This window comes from Primulina huaijiensis, chromosome 11, assembly GCF_012295235.1.
Source record: "Primulina huaijiensis isolate GDHJ02 chromosome 11, ASM1229523v2, whole genome shotgun sequence".
NCBI lineage: Eukaryota > Viridiplantae > Streptophyta > Magnoliopsida > Lamiales > Gesneriaceae > Primulina > Primulina huaijiensis.
Window position 1 is genome coordinate 862,133 of NC_133316.1, and position 18,128 is coordinate 880,260.

Consider the following 18,128-nt stretch of genomic DNA (forward strand, 5'->3'; position numbering starts at 1 on the left):
TACGACTCGTTTTAAAACTTGGACCGGGGTCTCGGTTTTAACCCGAATCAACCAGAAACTTAACCAAATATTTCCCAACTTAAACCATGACTTGAACCTACTCGACCAGCCTCTAAACCACTCTTTCCAGACCACTTATGACTCACGAAAGAAGCCTGAAAGTTGCTGGAAAAATTCTGTCTTTGTCATCCGAAAACCCTAACACACCTAGCCTTGAATCTTCGAGCCTAGCCCACCCTAGACCGGACCAGCCCCGAATCAGCAAACCCTAGGGCCAAGTTTGAACCCAAGGGACTCTCCTTGACAAGACCTAGATAACCCTACTGCCCAAACACCAGCCCCGTGCGTTACCCCTCGATACACCGCCGCAACAAGACAACCGAGCCACCCCTAAACCTAGCTCCTTCGACCGACTCCTAGACCACAACCAGCTGTTCATGGCCTTCTACCAGCCCTATCACAGACCCAAGAGGGTTAGCTTCTTGGTTTGAATCGAGCCATGCATGGCTGTACACCCAAATCCTTCGATCTGACCAAACCCGAGCCCAAGCACTATCCATAAACCGATCGGCCCTCACAAATCTCGATCCCTAGCCGACTCCAGCCCCTATGTCCCTTGTCCCTTGACATGTTCAATACCCTAGCGACATGGACCAGCAGCCCCTTACACAATCATTCAAGGAAAACATGAGTTGAGAGCAAAACATGCGGATTTCATGACAAACCGAATGCTTAAACATAATATCATGCAAGGACGGAGCATTATACATACATAGCACATATATCAGCATACATACGACGTGAATGATGAGAAAAAGAAGATACATGGTATGCCTTAACGTTTTTATGCTCAAAAACTCGAAGATACGTGCTTAGGGCTTGCACCAGAGAGGCGGGGATGAGTTTTTCTTGAAAACCATGGAGGATTTCGAAGGAGGCTACTGGTTTTTCTTTTGAAAAGCTGCTGAATGAGAAGGAGGGGGTGGCCACCTTGAGGGATTAGGTTTAGGGTTTAGTTGGGTAGTGTTTAAGTTAAATAAACATGCACTAATAGGCCCTTAATTAAAATTTGAAAGGGTTAAAAGGATTTTGGGCTCATTAAGCACTAAAATAAACCCAAAAGCTCAATAACACTCTCGAAAAATATTTCGTTTTGGTATATTTTTGAAAATATTGCCCGAACCCCCAAAAGTCCTCCGGATCGATAAAATTTGCGTACCGGTTTAAAATACGACTGACGAGTAAAAATACCCAACCAAGGCCCATTTTCAAAATTCTCCCTTAAATACACATTATATTAAATAATTAAAATTAACTATTAAATAAAAATATTTTTCCTAAATATCCTCGGTCTCTGTTGCTCGTTCGAGCGCGAAATGCAACTTAACACCTCAATGCATGAAACTTTAAATAACCAAGAAATAAACACATAATCATGCACTTAATGCATTAAAATCATTTAATAAAATACGTAAGAAATTTGATAACTTCCATGCATGTGGTTCACGTGGACCTTCAAATTTTCGGGGCGTTACAAGCAATGTGACCGTACATCAAGACTCAACGAATATATTCGTTGCAGCTTGAATTTTTTTCTCGAAATTTGTCTTGTACCCATTCTGGAACATTTTAGCTTTACGCTTTGTTGCAACGTTCATTATTTGTATCTTTTTTTTCAATGGTATATCATCATCTTCTTCATATTAGATCTCATTTTAATTTGTTGCTCTATTATCATTTTGATTGTTGAATTGTGTCATTTTATTTGAATATTTTGTTTTGTTTTTTTTATAAAATACGCAATGATTTATCAATTGCTTTGTTAATAATAGGTAGGACTCATTTATGAACTTCAATATTTTTGCCAACTTTGAAAAAAATTATTATATTATTTCCATATTTCATATTTATCGAGTAATGTACTTCATTTGTTTAATCTCAAATAATTGTTTCAAGTTTCACCTCATGAGTTGTTACATACTCGTCACTACATAACATAGGTTTTATTTTTTGTTGTAAGTGAAATTTAAAGAAGTAAATAAAAATAGATAATTTTTTTAATGTGATCGGACATTCATTGTATTTCATGATATTATTGTACAACTATTGTACTTATACAATTAGATACTATCTCTCAAGATGTCTGACCATGGTTTCCAAAACCGAAGGTTCCAATCTTAATTAAACGCAAAACCAAAACAAAATGGCTTAAATATGGTTCCGATTCCGGTTTCTAAAGTTTTCGGTGATGGTATGAAATAAAATTTATTCTTTTAAATTTTTTTAAAAAAAAACCAAATAATTGAGATATTTATTTCAAACATTATCATCAAATTATCATATATACCTTAACAAATATGGTTTTTCTTCTTAATAAAATTCTTGCATACGTCGACTTATTCAAAAACTGAGTAGGTCTCTTCTAAGACAGTATCACGAATTTATATCTTTGAGAAGGGTCAACTTCATCCATAATTACTGTGAAAAGTAATATTTTGACATAAAAAGTATATTTTTTTAATGAAATGGGTCAGGTTGAAGATATGTATCATAAAATTTACTGTATTTTTTTATTTTTTTTAATCATATCTTAATAATTTAATTTTTTAAAAGAAACATTGTAGTGACCCGAGTTCCATTATAATTATTAAACATTACTAAGGGGTTCTTAATTTAGCAAAATAAGGTTAATTATCAATTCAGAACCCGCAATTGAGATTAAGGATTTTGAGCAGTTCCGGATCCGCCAAATCGAGATCGGATCGTCCGAAGAGATCGGAAGTAGGGATCATGGTTCGGAACGTCTGAGGGGTTCAGAATGTCAAGTGATGTGTCCGATCAGAGTTTGGATCTGCCGAAGAGAGTTCGGAACGTCTGAACATGTTCGAAGGAGACAAGGTGCAGAGACCGGAACTTCCGATGTGTAGATCGGAGCTTCCGAAGACAGCTGTCCGGACACGCGACAGACATGCAGAGTTCGGACCATCCGAAGTGGGTTCGGTGGATCTGAAGTGCAGGATCAGAGCATTCGATCACGAGTTCAAAGCTTCCGATCGTTGTTTATATATAGAGCTTGCGCAGATCATTCTTATTCGCCAATTCTGAGCTTTCGAGCTATTCCAGTCTATATTTGAGGGTCGTTTAGCTATAGTATTGAGGGCCGGGCACTAGTAGGAGGCTATGGGACTTGTAACGGAGTTGTGCTTCAGTTTTGAGCTATAATCTTGTTGATGACGGACACATGTATAAACTTGGTTCCCTAATAGTTAAAGAGATTATCTAATAGCTTAGTTAAGACTTTTATATCATTATTAGCAGTGGCGGAGCCAGGATTCAAAATTACTTGGGGCTGGCTTCGTCTCATACTATATTTAATAAAATAAATAATTAACTAAAAAATTTAAAATAAAAAATATGTAAACATTGACTTCATGAAAACATAGAACAAGAGTATTTAATATTTAATACCTTCAAAAACATGAAGCTAAAACACTACTGAAGTTGTGCTCTTCGATTCTTCATAGAATAAAACTCATTAATTATTAAATCGTTATCAATTTTTTCAACCAAATCTCATTCGATGTAGATTACCATAGAATCTCCGAAAAACTCTGCTTCCATTTTGTTACGAAGAGCTGTTTTAACAAGTTTCATTGCTGAAAATGCTCGTTCCGTTGTTGATGTAGAAACGGGGAGAGTTAAAACAAGACGAATCAACCTGTCAATTAAATAAATATATCAGATTAGATAACTAAGTAAACGACGTAGATAAAAATATATAAATCACCTGTCAATCAAATCGTAGGTTCCTGACTTATTTGTCTCAAATAATCTTCGACATAATTCATAAATAGTTGATAAATTCTGAAATCTTTCATGGCCAGCAACATCAAGTTTATAGTGATCCAATTGTATTCTCAAGTGATGCAAATCTTGTGAATCGAAATCAAGATAATAGAATTTCTCAGCAAGTCGATAGATATGATCAACATTAAGAAGCTTAAAGTTTTCTTTAGGTTCCAAAGCACAACTAAGTTTAAGAAGTTCAACTGCTTCATCCTTGAATCTATTATTAAGCTCTTCAACTTGAAAATCTATTGCAGCTGTAAATACATCAAATCGATAGTGGTGCTCAACTGTTATTGAATCATTATGTTGACAAGAACGGCCTGTACCAGATTTATAACGAGCTTCCATGTGAGGTGTCTCAATGTCATACTTGACACAAACTTCTTTCACATGACTAAGTAGGAGATCAAATCCTTCTTCTCTCAAAGTACGAAACAAAGTTTTAGTCGTTGAAACATAATCCATTGCACTTAAAATATCTAGAGATTTCTCTTGCAATGCTCGACAAAGCAGATTTGTTATCCCCATTATCTTATGCATCAAGTGTAATATGAATATGAAATCAAAAGCCTTCATCGCAATCAATGTACCAATAGCTTCACCACGAATCGAATTAGAAGCTCCATCATTCACCATATTTTCTAACACGGTAATCACAGAGCTATACATATCAATCATGCTACAAAGTGTGTCGAAATTAGAACTCCAACGAGTCTTTCCAGGTCGTAATAAATTTCAAATTTGATTACATCCTCTACCTGTATCACGTTCACCAGTAGCTACCATATGCACAACTTCAATTCTTTGAGCAGAATGTAACTCACCGTGACGTTTAGGAGATGCATTGATGAGATTGCAAATCGAATTCAATTTTGAAAAGAATAACCAAATGGATACCTCTTTTTCAGCAGCTGCAGTTAATGCTAGTTGAAGCCGATGAGCAAAACAATGTACATAATATGCACACGAGCAATCTTTCAAGAAAAGAGCCTGCAATCCATTCCAAGAACCGCGCATATTGCTAGCACCATCATATCCCTGTCCACGCATGTTGTGGATATGCAAGTCATAACGACCAAGTGCATCAGATATTTCTTTCTTAAGTGTTGTAGCAGTTGTATCTGTCACGTGTACAATAGTAAAGAATCTCTCTCGTAAAAAGCCTTCAGTATCCACAAATCTTAATACAATAGCCATCTGCTCCTTGTTAGATGCATCCCTCGCTTCATCAACTAAAATGCAGAATTTTGCATCCCCAATTTCTTTACGAATCTTGGCTCTCACTTGGTTGGAAATGATATTTAAGACATCTTTCTGAATATCTGGTAAAGTATACTTTGCATTCTTAGGAGCTTTCTCTAAGACTATGTCCCCAATACTCTTATTCATTTTTCCTATAAAATTTATCATCTCGATAAAATTTCCACGATTATTAGAAGATGGACATTCATCATGCCCTCTAAATGCGCATGCTTGCATAGTGAGCCATCTAATGCTTTCAATAGTTGCTGTAAGCCGCAATCTGTTCTTCTGTTTTTCTTCTGAAGATTGTGCATTTATCACTTTGTCAATATGCGAGGTATGTTCATCAAATTGTCAAGATATTCCACAGCATTGTTATTTGGTGAAGTATTGCATCCTATATGCATCAAAAATGCGCATCTATCGCCATCATTAACTCGCTTCCAATATTTGAATCCATCAATTGTAAATGCAGGATTACGAAGATGCTTATGTTCAAACAAGAAGCACGGAAAACAAAATGCAGCATCTTTCGAAAGAGAGTACTCTAACCAAGTAAATTTTTTGAACCAGTGACTTTGGAATCGTCGATTTTGACTTCCAAATTTGTTCGGTGGATAAACTTTCTTAATTGGTTGATATGGCCCCATCTTGATATAAGCTCGTCTAATTTCGTCCATTTGATTAACAGGATATTTCCATATCGGAGTACGTAATGCCGTATCAGGTTCAAGAGAACTCACATCAACATCAATTCTAGGAAAATTTGTTAAGCTGTTGATCACTGGGATTTGAGACATCAATATTGGATGGGGAATGGTCCTGACTTGCCAATGTCTGCTCTTTTTGTTTAAAAAATGAGTCGATGGATTTTCTTTTCTTCATTCTTGAGTTTCTTTTCTCCTTGGCTCCGTCTACAACATAAAATATCACTTTAATTTAACTTATTATGGCTAACTGAATCAAATCAACATTACCAACACTAAATAATTGTTACTTTAATCCAATAAACCTCGAACAATTATAATTATTCTAAAACAATTTCGAAGTTAACATTTGACAATCTTAAGGCATAATATATTTAAATATAAAATTTTTACAGCCTTATAAGTTCGAAAATCCCATTTACATAATTCTGAATTTTTCAAAAATTCCTACAAAATTCCATAAATTCGTATTTATATTTTCTATAGCATCTAAACATCCAAATAATAAATAATCAACATTAAAAATCGACAATCCCTAATATAAAATCTGGAAATTCGAAATAATACTCAAATAAATTCAAAAAAAATTATCAATATCGTCAATCGGATCAAATATAGTACCTACAATCAACAATTTAATATATATCAATTATCGGAATTCAAAAAAACCAAAATACCCAAATTTCGAAACACTAAAATCTGAAATTACCTTTAAAATTCGAAATCTAAGAACAACAAGAACGAGCTGTAGAAAGTCTAACACTAAGATTTCCTCATGATTTTCGGTAAAAACAGCGACCGATGGGCGATGGCTGATTTCAAGACGACAAAGAAACTACGAAATTTTGGTATTAAAAGAAAGCTTATGCCGTGGGCTTTCCGAATCTACAATCGATTTTGAAAAATGACGATCGATGATGAAGTTACGGCCATTTGAAGTAATGAAAATTGTGATGGTTTGAAAGAAAATAATAGAGATGACGAAGAGTGAGAGAGAAAAAAATAGATTGGGTGTTGGGGCTAATCAATAAAAATTTTAAAACAAAGCATATTTATTTTTTTTAAAAAAAATTAGGTGGGGCTGGAGCTCAACCCAGCCCCACATATACCTCCACCCCTAAATTTATTAGTTATATGGGTTGTCATGACCTGTAAGCTTGAACTAGTAGACCCTGTACTCTCGACCTGTTAGAAAGGTACATAAAGTACTGACTGAGGTATTCAGCTGAATACACATAACTATTATGTGTTGCATTTATATGATATGCATGTTTTATTGCTTTATTAAATATAATGTTGCATGTGCGTATATCATGTTGAGCCGTATATCCTTCGATATAGTCAGTTAGTAGAGTCGCTCAGCCCTACTCAGTTATTGTTATACTAGATACCGGGAGCCACCGTGTATACGAAAATCGAGACTGCTGTGATCTAGTTAGGTGTATGACCTACCCAGCGGAGTTGACCTCAGATGGAGCTATACACTGATTGGAACCTAGTACTGAGCAGGATTTGACTTGACCCCAGTTACCCATCACTTTATTTGCATACATTATAAGTTTGCGTTCTACTCATGCTTTTCGTATTAAGCTTTTGAGCTCATGTCCCTGTTTTTATCATGGACACTCCATTTGACGGAGCAAGTCTTAGGTTAGACGAGCCAGACGGTTCCAGAGCTGGGGGCTCGAGGCAAGGTTAGGAGCGGAGTCAGTGACCGCTGGAGGGCATCTTGTTTATTTCTATTGGATATAACAATGGTTCGATTTGCTTGTATAAGATTTGATAAATCTTCGATTGGGCTGTATTCTAATTGTCTTAGTTTTCCGCAGTTATTTCTCTTCTTATGGTAATTAAGTTAATTGCATGCTTATTAGATGATTAGTAGATGATCTGGTACGTGTCACTACAAACATCCTGATCATTTTTAGCGTTTTTGTAAAATATATACAATGAATTACAAAGTTGGCGATCCATTATGAAAACTTTATCCCACACATTTATGTTTTATATATATAATATTATTTTATTTTTAGTTATTGCATAAACTATATCTGATAGATGAGTTGGCATGAAATATTTAGTCGAGTATTATTTTTATTTTAAATAATATTAATAAAATTTTAATAAATTTTTAATTTTTAATCTAAATTATGATACATTTAATTTTTAACTTCAAAATTCTAATGTGATTAACGATACAATTAAAATTTTGAAAATTGAAATTTTAACGACATATTTTATGATTTTAAATTAAATAATATATTATTTTTATTTTAATTATTGCATAAATCTATGTAGTAGATATTCACTTAGAGTTTGATTATTTTTTATATGAATAAAACATATATTATGTTTATCTATTTTTCCCTTGCCATAGTAATTTATTTTACACAAAAACATTCACACCAATTTTTAGGGTTCTTTTGAAATATATATACAAACTAGAGACAAAAGTTGACAATTCACAATTGAAATTTTTTGCTAATGATTCATAATTTTAGATTTGTAAGTTCTGATTTTGGTTCCATGGATCTTGAGAGCCATGATCAACTTTACATGTCGACTCTTAATGCCTAAATGCCTAAATTAGTTTGCTGTGAAAGAATCCATTACAGTTGAATAATGCAAACACTACAAATAAAGTCCAGGTAGAAGATAACATATCCAAAACTAAGTGAGCTAAATAAAGATTAATAATCAAACGAATTTTTCCCGCAAACGTGATTGTGCTATTGAGGATTGAAGTTTGTTTTCTAAGTATGTTATTGGACCATTGGTTTGCAAGATTTTGTCTTTCCTTTATTTGTTTATCTGTGCATTGTGAAATGAACCTTCGGAACTGATTGATTCTCAGTAAATAAAGAACAGATAGATGGAGTAAGAACTGAACATGTAGTTGATATAGTGTAAACTGTAAAGGAAATATGAAGAATACAAGTTGCTAGATAAATCATATTCCCAATTGAAGAACCTTAAAATCTCTCGTTCTGCCTCATTCCTTTTCTCCTGTTAAAGTATAAAAATGATCACCAAATTAAGTTTGGGATGTGTGCTTTTGTTATCCATATGCAACAAGGACTGAGACGTCGTCGAGCATACACATTCTGTTTTGGGATCATGAATGAATAAGATTTACATGATTACATCACTCGTTTGAGTATCACGTCTTTATCAATGAATAAAGTTTCGTCAGAAAAATAAATGGTTTGATTTAGTTGAATCTTTTGCTTCTGGTTTCATTCTTTTTACTTCTGCATAGGTACGTTCGGAGCATGTTCAGGCCATAAAAGATGCTGAAGAGGGGCTCTTTCAGCTGAAATGGGCAAGGTTGCTACGAGAGGGTGATTATGCATTGCAGGGTTCTCTGTATCACGATGATATAAGCGTGGAGTCTATTCCTACAGGTGTTGAAGCTGAACCACTGGCAGACCATAGCTACTCTATTGGAGCAAAATGTAGATTTCGGTTTACCGACGGATGGTGGTATGATGTCTCATTGTTTAGTTGGAATGCTCTGAACATGCAAATATCACTTTCCTTGCTCCAACATCTGAAAGCATGTTGGTAGGTCAACTTCTACTTTATCTTCTCAATTTCTTTATGCCTGCTGTCTTTCCCATGTGTAGTTGGTTGTCAATTTCCTTCCTTCCTTCCTTTCTCTTTTTGGTGTTTTTTTTGTCAGCATGCAAGATGGTTTAATATATATTTGGAATTAGAACTTTGAGTTTAATGTCTCTTTGACTTGTGTCAGTAGACTGTTAATGCTGAACTTTCTCTAATGTTTTGTAAAATGTAGAGTCGATATTTACTTTTTTTTAATTTTTTTTTATTAAATTTTGTATTTGAATTCTGAGAATGGTCCAAGAGACTATTTTTTTTAAATATCATTAGTGACAATTGATCAGCTCTGTATTTTTTGAAGGAGAACTTCCTTTCAAGTTCTAAGACACTCTGGATTTAGAATATGTTGCCATGAATCCGAGGTGCTAAAAATCAAGAAGTTGGTTTTTACCTCTATGGCTCTATTCCAATTATTTGTGCCACCAATAGAAGCTTGCATCTACATTCAATTAAATACTCTCTAGGAGATCATTTTATCCTTTTTGTTTCTAGTGACTAACATTGAAACTGCTGTCTAGAGGTCTAGGATCATAAAATTTCTCATCGTGTGACATATTTGATCATTCTTTTTGAGGTTTTTTTGAATGGGGTGGGCTGGCTTTGATGGATTCTCACACTAACACTAGACCACCCAAGTGCAGATGTGCAAGTTTTTTCTGCGGCACCGTGTCGATTTGGTAGTAATTGCCGATTATCACATGGTATGTTACTAAGCATAACTAGATAAAAAAACATAAATCTTCAAGATGGTTCTTCCCTACGCAGATATTATGTCACTGTTTTGCTGTCATTGATGTATTATACGCCCAGATTCAGTTAGCTTATACTAATATGATATTTCTTAAAGTAGACCACTTTCTCTAAAATAATTGGTGCATGGCCGCTGTTAAATTTTTTAATAATGTTACCCTTGCATTTATTCCATTTATCTTGAACTGGACTGATCTAGTAATATTTGTTAGGCGATGTCCCTGTTTCTTCTCTAAAGAAGTTCATACCTACGATATGGGAGCAATTGGTGGCAGGTTCCAGTATTTGGGCACTTTCAGATTCTAAAGCTAGCATCGAGTAGCTGAAATACAATTATGGGACGTAACACTCAAAATGGGGGATGTTATTTTTCGTGATGATGGAACTTCAGCAAAGCTTGGAGCTGAAGCTATTACATTGTTGGAATACTCCCATATGAGTGATGAAGAAGCGAGTGACACAAGTTTTGAGCAATCTGATATACTACCATATGAGTGATGAAGAAGAGAGTGATACAAGTTTTGAGCAATCTGATTCTAGTGACCACAAACAAGATACCGTGCAAGGTCTAGGATTTTACGGGGCACCTCAAAAGGAGGAGTCCAGACTGAAACTGTGATTTTTGCTGAGTGGGAGAATCACACTCGTGGCATTGCTTCGAAGATGATGGCAAATATGGGTTACCGTGAAGGAATGAGATTAGGAACATGTGGACAAGGAATGCTGAACCCTATTTCTGCAAGAGTTCTCCCACCAAAGTAATCCCTCGATCTTGCTCTCAAATCTCTTCAAAATGAAGAACACAACGAGACTCAAGCAAATAAACGTAGTAGAGGTGGTAGAGGAAACAGGACAATAAGTTAGCAGCTGCTATTAAGGCTGCTGAAGAAGAGGAAGAATCAAAAGACGTTTTTTCTCTCATTAATACACAGCTTGCAATACATGGAAAAACCATCAATGAAGAGACCTCGAAGAAGCAACCGAAGAAGGCAGATGGGGAGGCAAAGAAAGAGGGCAGACGGGCTCTGGTTGCCTTTGATGACGAGAGAGAATTTGAGGCTTCCAGTTGAAAAGCTAGAAGAAATGGTGAACCGAAATAGGAAAGAAAAGGTGGTGTACGAGGCTGCCATGACTCATGAGGGAGCTGAACAAAACTCGAAAAGCCTTGGCTGATTCTGAGGCTGCTCATGCTTCTTCGTCAAACGCGGTTGCTAGAAAAGAGAGAGAAGAAATGGCTCAAGTTTTGAGTTTGCGTTGATGCTTCTAGTAAAGGCTATCAGCATTTTGTTTTTTCAGCACAAGGTAATATATGATTTATCTTCTTCCATGGAGCTTTGCAATTTTAGTGAAGCTCGAGCTTGGCTCAGCCATATACATTGTTCTATACTCGATCTTTAGCTTGGCTCAGCCGCATACCTTGTTCTATATCTATTCTATATCTAACTTGTTTAGACTAACTGTTATGTGGAGGACTTCCTGTCTATTAAGCTGGTTTTGCATTCTTGCATAAAATAGGCAAACGAATGGAATTTTGAAGGTTTTTCTCGTTCTTGGTACAACTTGTCCCATTCAGTGTGGTGGTCTTTTATTGTTTTTACATGTCCCTATGGCTTTAGTTGATTTGGAACATTTTTTAAATCAGTTAGAGCCTATGTCAACTCAATTAATTTTCATACTTACAAGTCAGCATTATCACCAGGATCGTTAACCGCCACTTAATCAACAAGAAAGAATTTAAATTGCATTGATTCTTACAAGTTGTAATATTTGATAAAATGAAATAATTATCTTTAAATTGATGTCAGAGTCAATAAATATTACGTATTCAATTTTCATTGACTTCTTAATTCTTAAAAAGTATTTGGATTTTAGAGTTAAACTTTAAAATACATTTTCAAAAATATATATTAAGTATATGTACCCAATGCATATGCTAGTTAGATAATAAATAGAATCATAATTATAATAATATGAATCTATATCTATATTATCAATCAAGTACTGAGCATTATATTTTTTACGAGATAATTAGAAATATAATTTTTGTTAAACTTTATTTGGAAAACCAACATCATACTCAAAACCAACATCGAGTAAACAAATTATCATTTAAAAAAGTACAAAATAGTGACACAAAATAAATAAATTAAATTTGAATAAAAAGTTTTTTTAAAAACAAAATATTATTAAGATAAAAAATAGTTTTAATAGACACAGTGCTCCTCATATACAATCAATCACAACGTCAATGTAAAGGGTGTATTGGTAAATGTACTCACCAATGCCAGGAATATATATATATATATATATACCGAGTCTGAACTCTGATGAGACCGCCATCCAGGGTTCATAATTTCGTACGAAGTTTGCGGAAGCGCTATACAATGGCCATTATACACAAATCGGAATCTCCGGTACGCCAAATACCTTTTCTGCATGAGAAATTCATCGTTTGATTTTCACAAAGTGCTTTCTATTGGATAAAATTTTTGTAACGAATAGCTCGATTCAATGTTTTGATTTTTCAAGTGGTTTGCGTTTCCAATATCGCATATATTTTCAGTTTCTTTGATTAAATCTGATAAGATGCAATAAAGTTTGGTCGTGATAGACGATGTGATATGGAATTGCTTATATGTGATTGAGTTGTGTTGCTGATAATTTTGTACTATTATATGTTTGAAGCAAAAAGGTATAACAATACTTTATTCAGTAACTCACTGTAAAAGAGTTTCTGCAGTCAATTGCTTATATTCTTAATAAGTTCGTGAGAATGTCAGTAGATGTTTGTTAGAATAATGCATTATTACGAGACTGTAGAAATAAGCATTCTCAGAAGTAACTTCTTTTGTTGTGAGCTCAGAGCTCTCAAATTAACTCTTTTTCGGTTGTCAAACTGTATGTATGAGTTTCGGCATCTAGACCCGCAATTTCATATAATGATTTCCTTCTTTCTTTAAATAGTTATGGTTATCTAGGTCTGCTAGCTTGAGCTATCTTTCCTGTCCTTTAGGAACATAAAAGAGATAATTAGAATATGAGATTTGTGGCCAGAGCTGATATGTCCTCAAGTATTATTCCCTTGCATTTATGAAAAATTGTTGCTCTATTTCTTCCAGTGTACTGCAAAAAATGTTAGAAAATGCTTGTTTATCTTAACTTTGTTTGAATAAAAATATTTAGGTAGGAGGAAGTAAACCTTCATGTGGAGAAGTTGTGGATGCTGTTTCATGTGGATCCCTCAATCTGAGGGAACCTAATGGTAAATGTAGCTGCTTTTTCAACAATGATGTGCTTATGTTAGTTGTTGTGCAAAAGATTTTTGTAAGAAATATAGATGCTGAGTTGAGAACTTCTTCACTTACATTCCAAGTTAATTCTTCCAGGTGCTTCAACCGGACATCCTGACATCAACAAAGGCATTTCTGGGGTTGTAAAAAGGTTCAAGCAGAGGAGAAGTCGAACTAATAACCATGCGTCAGACAGCCTTTCTGATATTGATGATGCTGAGGTATATGCTTCATTAATTCATATCCATCACTTGGGTTTGGTTTCTCAAAGATTGTAACTAGTAATGATAGAAGATAAACTTCTGCTTTATCTGGAAGACCTTTACTTTGATCGCTATGTGAAGTGCCTCATTTTGGGGTGCCCATGACATTGGAGCTCCAACTCAAGAGGTTTTTGAGTTCATTCTATTTCTTCAAGCACTTGGAATTTTGCACGTGTAAACTGAAAATTTAAATTATTCTTCAGAATTTGTTAAAAATTTAGTGTGCCAAGTAACCAATATACTGAAGTGCCTTTGGCTCTTTCCTCATAGCTAAGTAACCCATATACCTTAGTCATGAGGGAGATGTAAGGTGGCAGACAGCAGACTGCAGACCAATGAAAACGAGCAGCTCGCTCCCTGCTCTCAATATTTGGAAATTTAACTGTCCAGTCTATAAAATCTTAGGAATGTGCAATATTTTTTTAGTGCCGTCCAAGTCTTCTTTTACCCGTTGCTTTCCTGCTCTCAATATTTGGAAATTTACCTGTCCGGTGTAATAATTATAAAATTTTGGGAGTGTGCAAATTTTTCTTTATTCCACCCAAGTCTTCTTTTACCTGTGGCAATAATAAAAAATTTTGCCCCCACCCCACCAAGTCCTAAACAGTCTGCCACTATAGTTAAATATGTGCATCCATTTTTACAATTGCTTATGTTCACGTGCATTTTGTCTCTTTGATAATTTCTTCTTTTATATCTAAGCCTTTTTAGAGTCTCTTTCCAATAAATCATTAAATTCAAGTTCTATTGGTGTCTATTTCTGGATTACTGTCAGCATATGACTGGTCCTTACATTTAATGCTGTTTAGGTTAGTAGATATCTCAACACCAAGGAGGAGATGCATTATAAAAGGATGTTATGGGAAGCTATCAATGGAAAATATGTAAATGTAATTTCTCATTCCTTCTTCTCTGCTTCTATTCTTTTTTGTTGCCAATTTAGACATCTGATAAGTTTCTGGCAAAGAAACAGAAAAAGGCAGCTGAAAGAAAGAAAGGTGCCCCGCTCAAGAAAGCTGCTAAAACCATGGAGAAAGTGAAGTCACCAGTTAGTGTATGCTTAACGATGGGATTTTTCATAATTTGGAGCTCCGTTCTATGATTGCTCTGTAATTCATGATAAAATGCTCTATGAATAAAAAAATGGAATCTAAAGAAGTTGCGATCTTATGATATATTCATGGAATTAGTGGTATTAAATATCATGATGCTTTTTTATGTTTACTTGGATTGCGGTGGATTGTATTTTTTGCCAGTTTTTATTATGTTACGAGTATGACAGAATTCTTTTCTTACAGAGGCGAAGTTCAAGAATTAACTATGAAGCTTTGAAAATTCTAAATGAAGAATTGGTAAGCATGCTTTTTTATTTTCAAGATAGTCTTCAATCGCTAAGTAATTCTGGTAATGCGTTTCACGTGAAACTGGTGCATTACTTTATTTATTTAATTTGTATACCAGTAAAGCTCGTCGGCATGTCTATGAGTTTTAAACAAAGAATGCACATGCAACATGCTTGAGTAAACATATTGTTGGACGTTTAAAAAAAGGATCGATCATTTACTCATATACAACTGATAAAATTGTAGGAACACGGTTCCAAGGCATCTCAATCTCAGATCATCACTGCAGATTCTTGTGCTCTTAGAAGTGACCACACGCCAAGCCTCGAAATGAATGGATCTAATGAAAGTAATGACAGTGGTTTCCAGCCGGAGATGAGTTACAACGAAGAGAATGAAACTTCTGCCCCTCATAGTGGTGATTTCTATGGACAATATGGAGATGAACATGACACTGGCGATTTTTATAATCGATATGGAGATGAAAATCACAGCGACGATTATGTTTTGTTCGATTAGGATGAAGTCTTAGTTGGACTCGCGGTACCAATAGGCATGCGGTTTAATTGTTGCTATGCTATTGGTGAGTAACTATCATGCACGAATTCTACTAGAATGGGGTACTCGTATCATATTTTGTCAGATACGTTCTGCATACTGATATTTGATAACTACATATCGAAACCTTCTTCATGCAAAAATAGAAATATTCGTCAAATCAAATGTGGTGGTGATCATATTTTTTTACCACATCCAATGATATTATTTCTTGCCAGCGATAGTACTTTTAGAGCCAACTTTTAGTTATTATTATATGGTTATTGCCAACAGTAAACGTAAATTTTATAAAAATGAAAATTAAGTATGACATTTGAATCCTTGAAAGAGATGATATAGATTATAAAATTCAAAGCCTCAGCATTATTAGTATATTTATATGGCGGCAAAACTGTAAAAATATAGCTATAAAAAGAGTAAAGAACAATAAAAAAGCAAAATGACTGGGACCAAGACTCCATTGAGAAATGGCAGGACTAACGACCAAACGCAGCCTTAGTTTTTATGTAAGACTATTATAGTGTACTGTGTTCAATCCACTAGGGATTCTTCAAATATCTCTTTTCCCAAATTTTAAATATCATTTTTTGGGAATAAAATATGAATTCCACCTTTGAATACATTAAAGTGTTGATTTCAATTTTATATACAAATTATTTTTATACCATAAATTATTAATTTTCTCAAAATTTTAAATTGATCTTGATATAATGTCATTAAATGTATTTTAAATTAATCTCAAAATTTTGTATTGATATATTTAGTATTTGCAAATAGTGAAGAAAAATAATTATGAAATTTTCTTTTTAAAATTGTATAATTTTATAAATTAAAAGTCTACGATCAATTTTTTTTTAGCAAAGTGACAAACACTACCTGTTACCGTTGTTTGACAGTTGGTAAGCCAAGTTCACTAGTTCTTGCGGACAACCTAGATGAAAACGTTGTTGACCAAACACGATTTAAGCTGCATTTATCTCCGTCAAGCATCAAATTATCATGAATGAGGCCACTGCACTTGCTAATTGAAACCACTCTTCCAAATTTAGCCAAAGTTGCAGTAACCCATTCCAAGTCATCAAATCATCGGTTTCGTCGATGCTGTCCCAGAGGACACTGTCCTTAACCATTATCTAGCTGCCAAGTGACGATTATTTTCCAGCTTTTTAAATAAATAAAAATTTATGAAGACTTATGTTTTGTCTCAAATAAGCGGATGACTAACCATGATTTAATTTTTTAAAATGATTTAGTTTTTAAAAATCATTTGACCTTCATTCAGTCATATATGTAAAAAAACAAAACAAAACTTTCACCGAATTGCTCCGTTTTGCAACTTTCTGCCCAAGATTTGGTTTAATTTTTGATTTTTTTATTTTTTATCCTTGTTAATCCAGTGTTGTATGTCGGTAATTTTTTGACCTCTTGTTGCTCATAGATTTTTGTTGTATGTCGATGATTTAAGGGCCAAATAAGGGGAATTTTTTTCATGCATTTCTTCATTTTATATTATATTTTATTAATTAAGTTTTAATGACTGTGATTTCCTTTAAAGTAAAATACAGTAGATTAACCTCTTGTTTATGTCCATATTTTTGTAATATGTGTGTAGGACTGAGTGCTTACCACTTTACCAAAAGCTATAGCTAGTAGTAATGGTGCAACTCAAATCTTTTAAACCGCACAGCAGCACAAGCACCACGGTTCGATCGCTCTACGAAGCAAGGACAATTATTGCACCCAATAATCTCCCTCCCAATAATTGCACTCCTTGCAATCAATGAGAATCGAACTCGTGACCTTGGCTCTGATACCAATTGTAGGACCGAGTGCTTACCGCTTTACCAAAAGCTATAGCTAGTAGTAATGGTTCAACTCAAATCTTTTAAACCGCACAGCAGCACAAATACCACGGTTCGATCGCTCTACGAAGCAGGGACAATTATTGCACCCAACAATGTGGTACTTGAATACATGTATATTTCATTCATCTAATTTGTTTTTTTAAAAAATTAGATCCAGTGAGTCTTTTTTTTTTTTTTTTTTAAATGGAAGATGACAATCAAAGGAACTTGAAGAGCTGGAGGAAGACTACGGTGAAGAAACCAAAATTGATCAGATTCCAAAAACGTACATGGACTCCCTAATTTTTCTATTCAAGAAAATGGAGAGGTATAAACTAAAAACTCCATTGTCGATGTTTTGGAGAGTAAAATAGAAGTGGGTAAGATTGTGAACACTCTTGAAGAAACTTATTTATTATATTGTCAATACGCACATGCCAAAAGATTTAGTGTAAAGAAGGGTGAACAACGATGTTTTTCCCATACTAATGAACTTCTATCAAAGGAATTCAATTGCTCATGTGAAGGTTTGAAAGATGAAAAAGATCTAGTAAAAAGATTCCGATTTATCGAAAATCGCTCACTAGAAATAAATGTAAAGCCAAATTGAAGATTTCAAGAGAAATTGAAAGTCCATAGAGCGTGAGTAGATTTGTGGAGG

At 34.4% G+C, this 18,128-nt stretch overlaps 2 protein-coding genes across 8 annotated transcripts in view; one reads left to right on the plus strand and one right to left on the minus strand.

Annotated features, from left to right (window-relative positions):
* LOC140987925 (uncharacterized) overlaps positions 1 to 15,741 on the plus strand; it is an 86,085-nt gene extending 70,344 nt beyond the window's left edge. The window contains exons 1-7 of one of the 6 annotated variants that reach the window (XM_073456682.1): positions 12,502 to 12,583; positions 13,353 to 13,431; positions 13,556 to 13,680; positions 14,532 to 14,612; positions 14,690 to 14,770; positions 14,979 to 15,074; positions 15,312 to 15,741. In XM_073456682.1, coding sequence (XP_073312783.1) covers positions 12,554 to 12,583; positions 13,353 to 13,431; positions 13,556 to 13,680; positions 14,532 to 14,612; positions 14,690 to 14,770; positions 14,979 to 15,074; positions 15,312 to 15,584 — 765 coding nt within the window. In that variant the 5' untranslated portion in view covers positions 12,502 to 12,553 and the 3' untranslated portion in view covers positions 15,585 to 15,741. The other 5 variants (XM_073456684.1, XM_073456686.1, XM_073456685.1 and 2 more) reach the window with 5 other exon arrangements.
* Positions 3,492 to 5,343, minus strand: LOC140987525 (uncharacterized). Of its 2 annotated transcripts, none has more exons than XM_073456061.1 (2): positions 4,747 to 5,343; positions 3,492 to 3,718 (listed from the first exon to the last, which is right to left on the minus strand). In XM_073456061.1, exons 1-2 carry the CDS (start codon positions 5,326 to 5,328, stop codon positions 3,641 to 3,643), a joined length of 660 nt encoding a protein of 219 aa, XP_073312162.1. In that variant the 5' UTR covers positions 5,329 to 5,343; the 3' UTR covers positions 3,492 to 3,640. The 2 variants fall into 2 exon arrangements, with proteins under 2 accessions (XP_073312162.1, XP_073312161.1); XM_073456060.1 differs by lacking the exon at positions 4,747 to 5,343 and adding an exon at positions 3,788 to 4,412.
* Positions 15,742 to 18,128: the final 2,387 nt, after the last annotated feature.

Bases quoted from the DNA above. Each gene is read 5' to 3' on its own strand.
- LOC140987525 (XM_073456060.1), bottom strand. From the start codon at position 4,389: ATGCATAAGATAATGGGGATAACAAATCTGCTTTGTCGAGCATTGCAA. The intron at 3,719-3,787 runs GTGATTTATATA...TTTAATTGACAG, and splicing joins ACCTACGATTTGATTGACAG to GTTGATTCGTCTTGTTTTAA.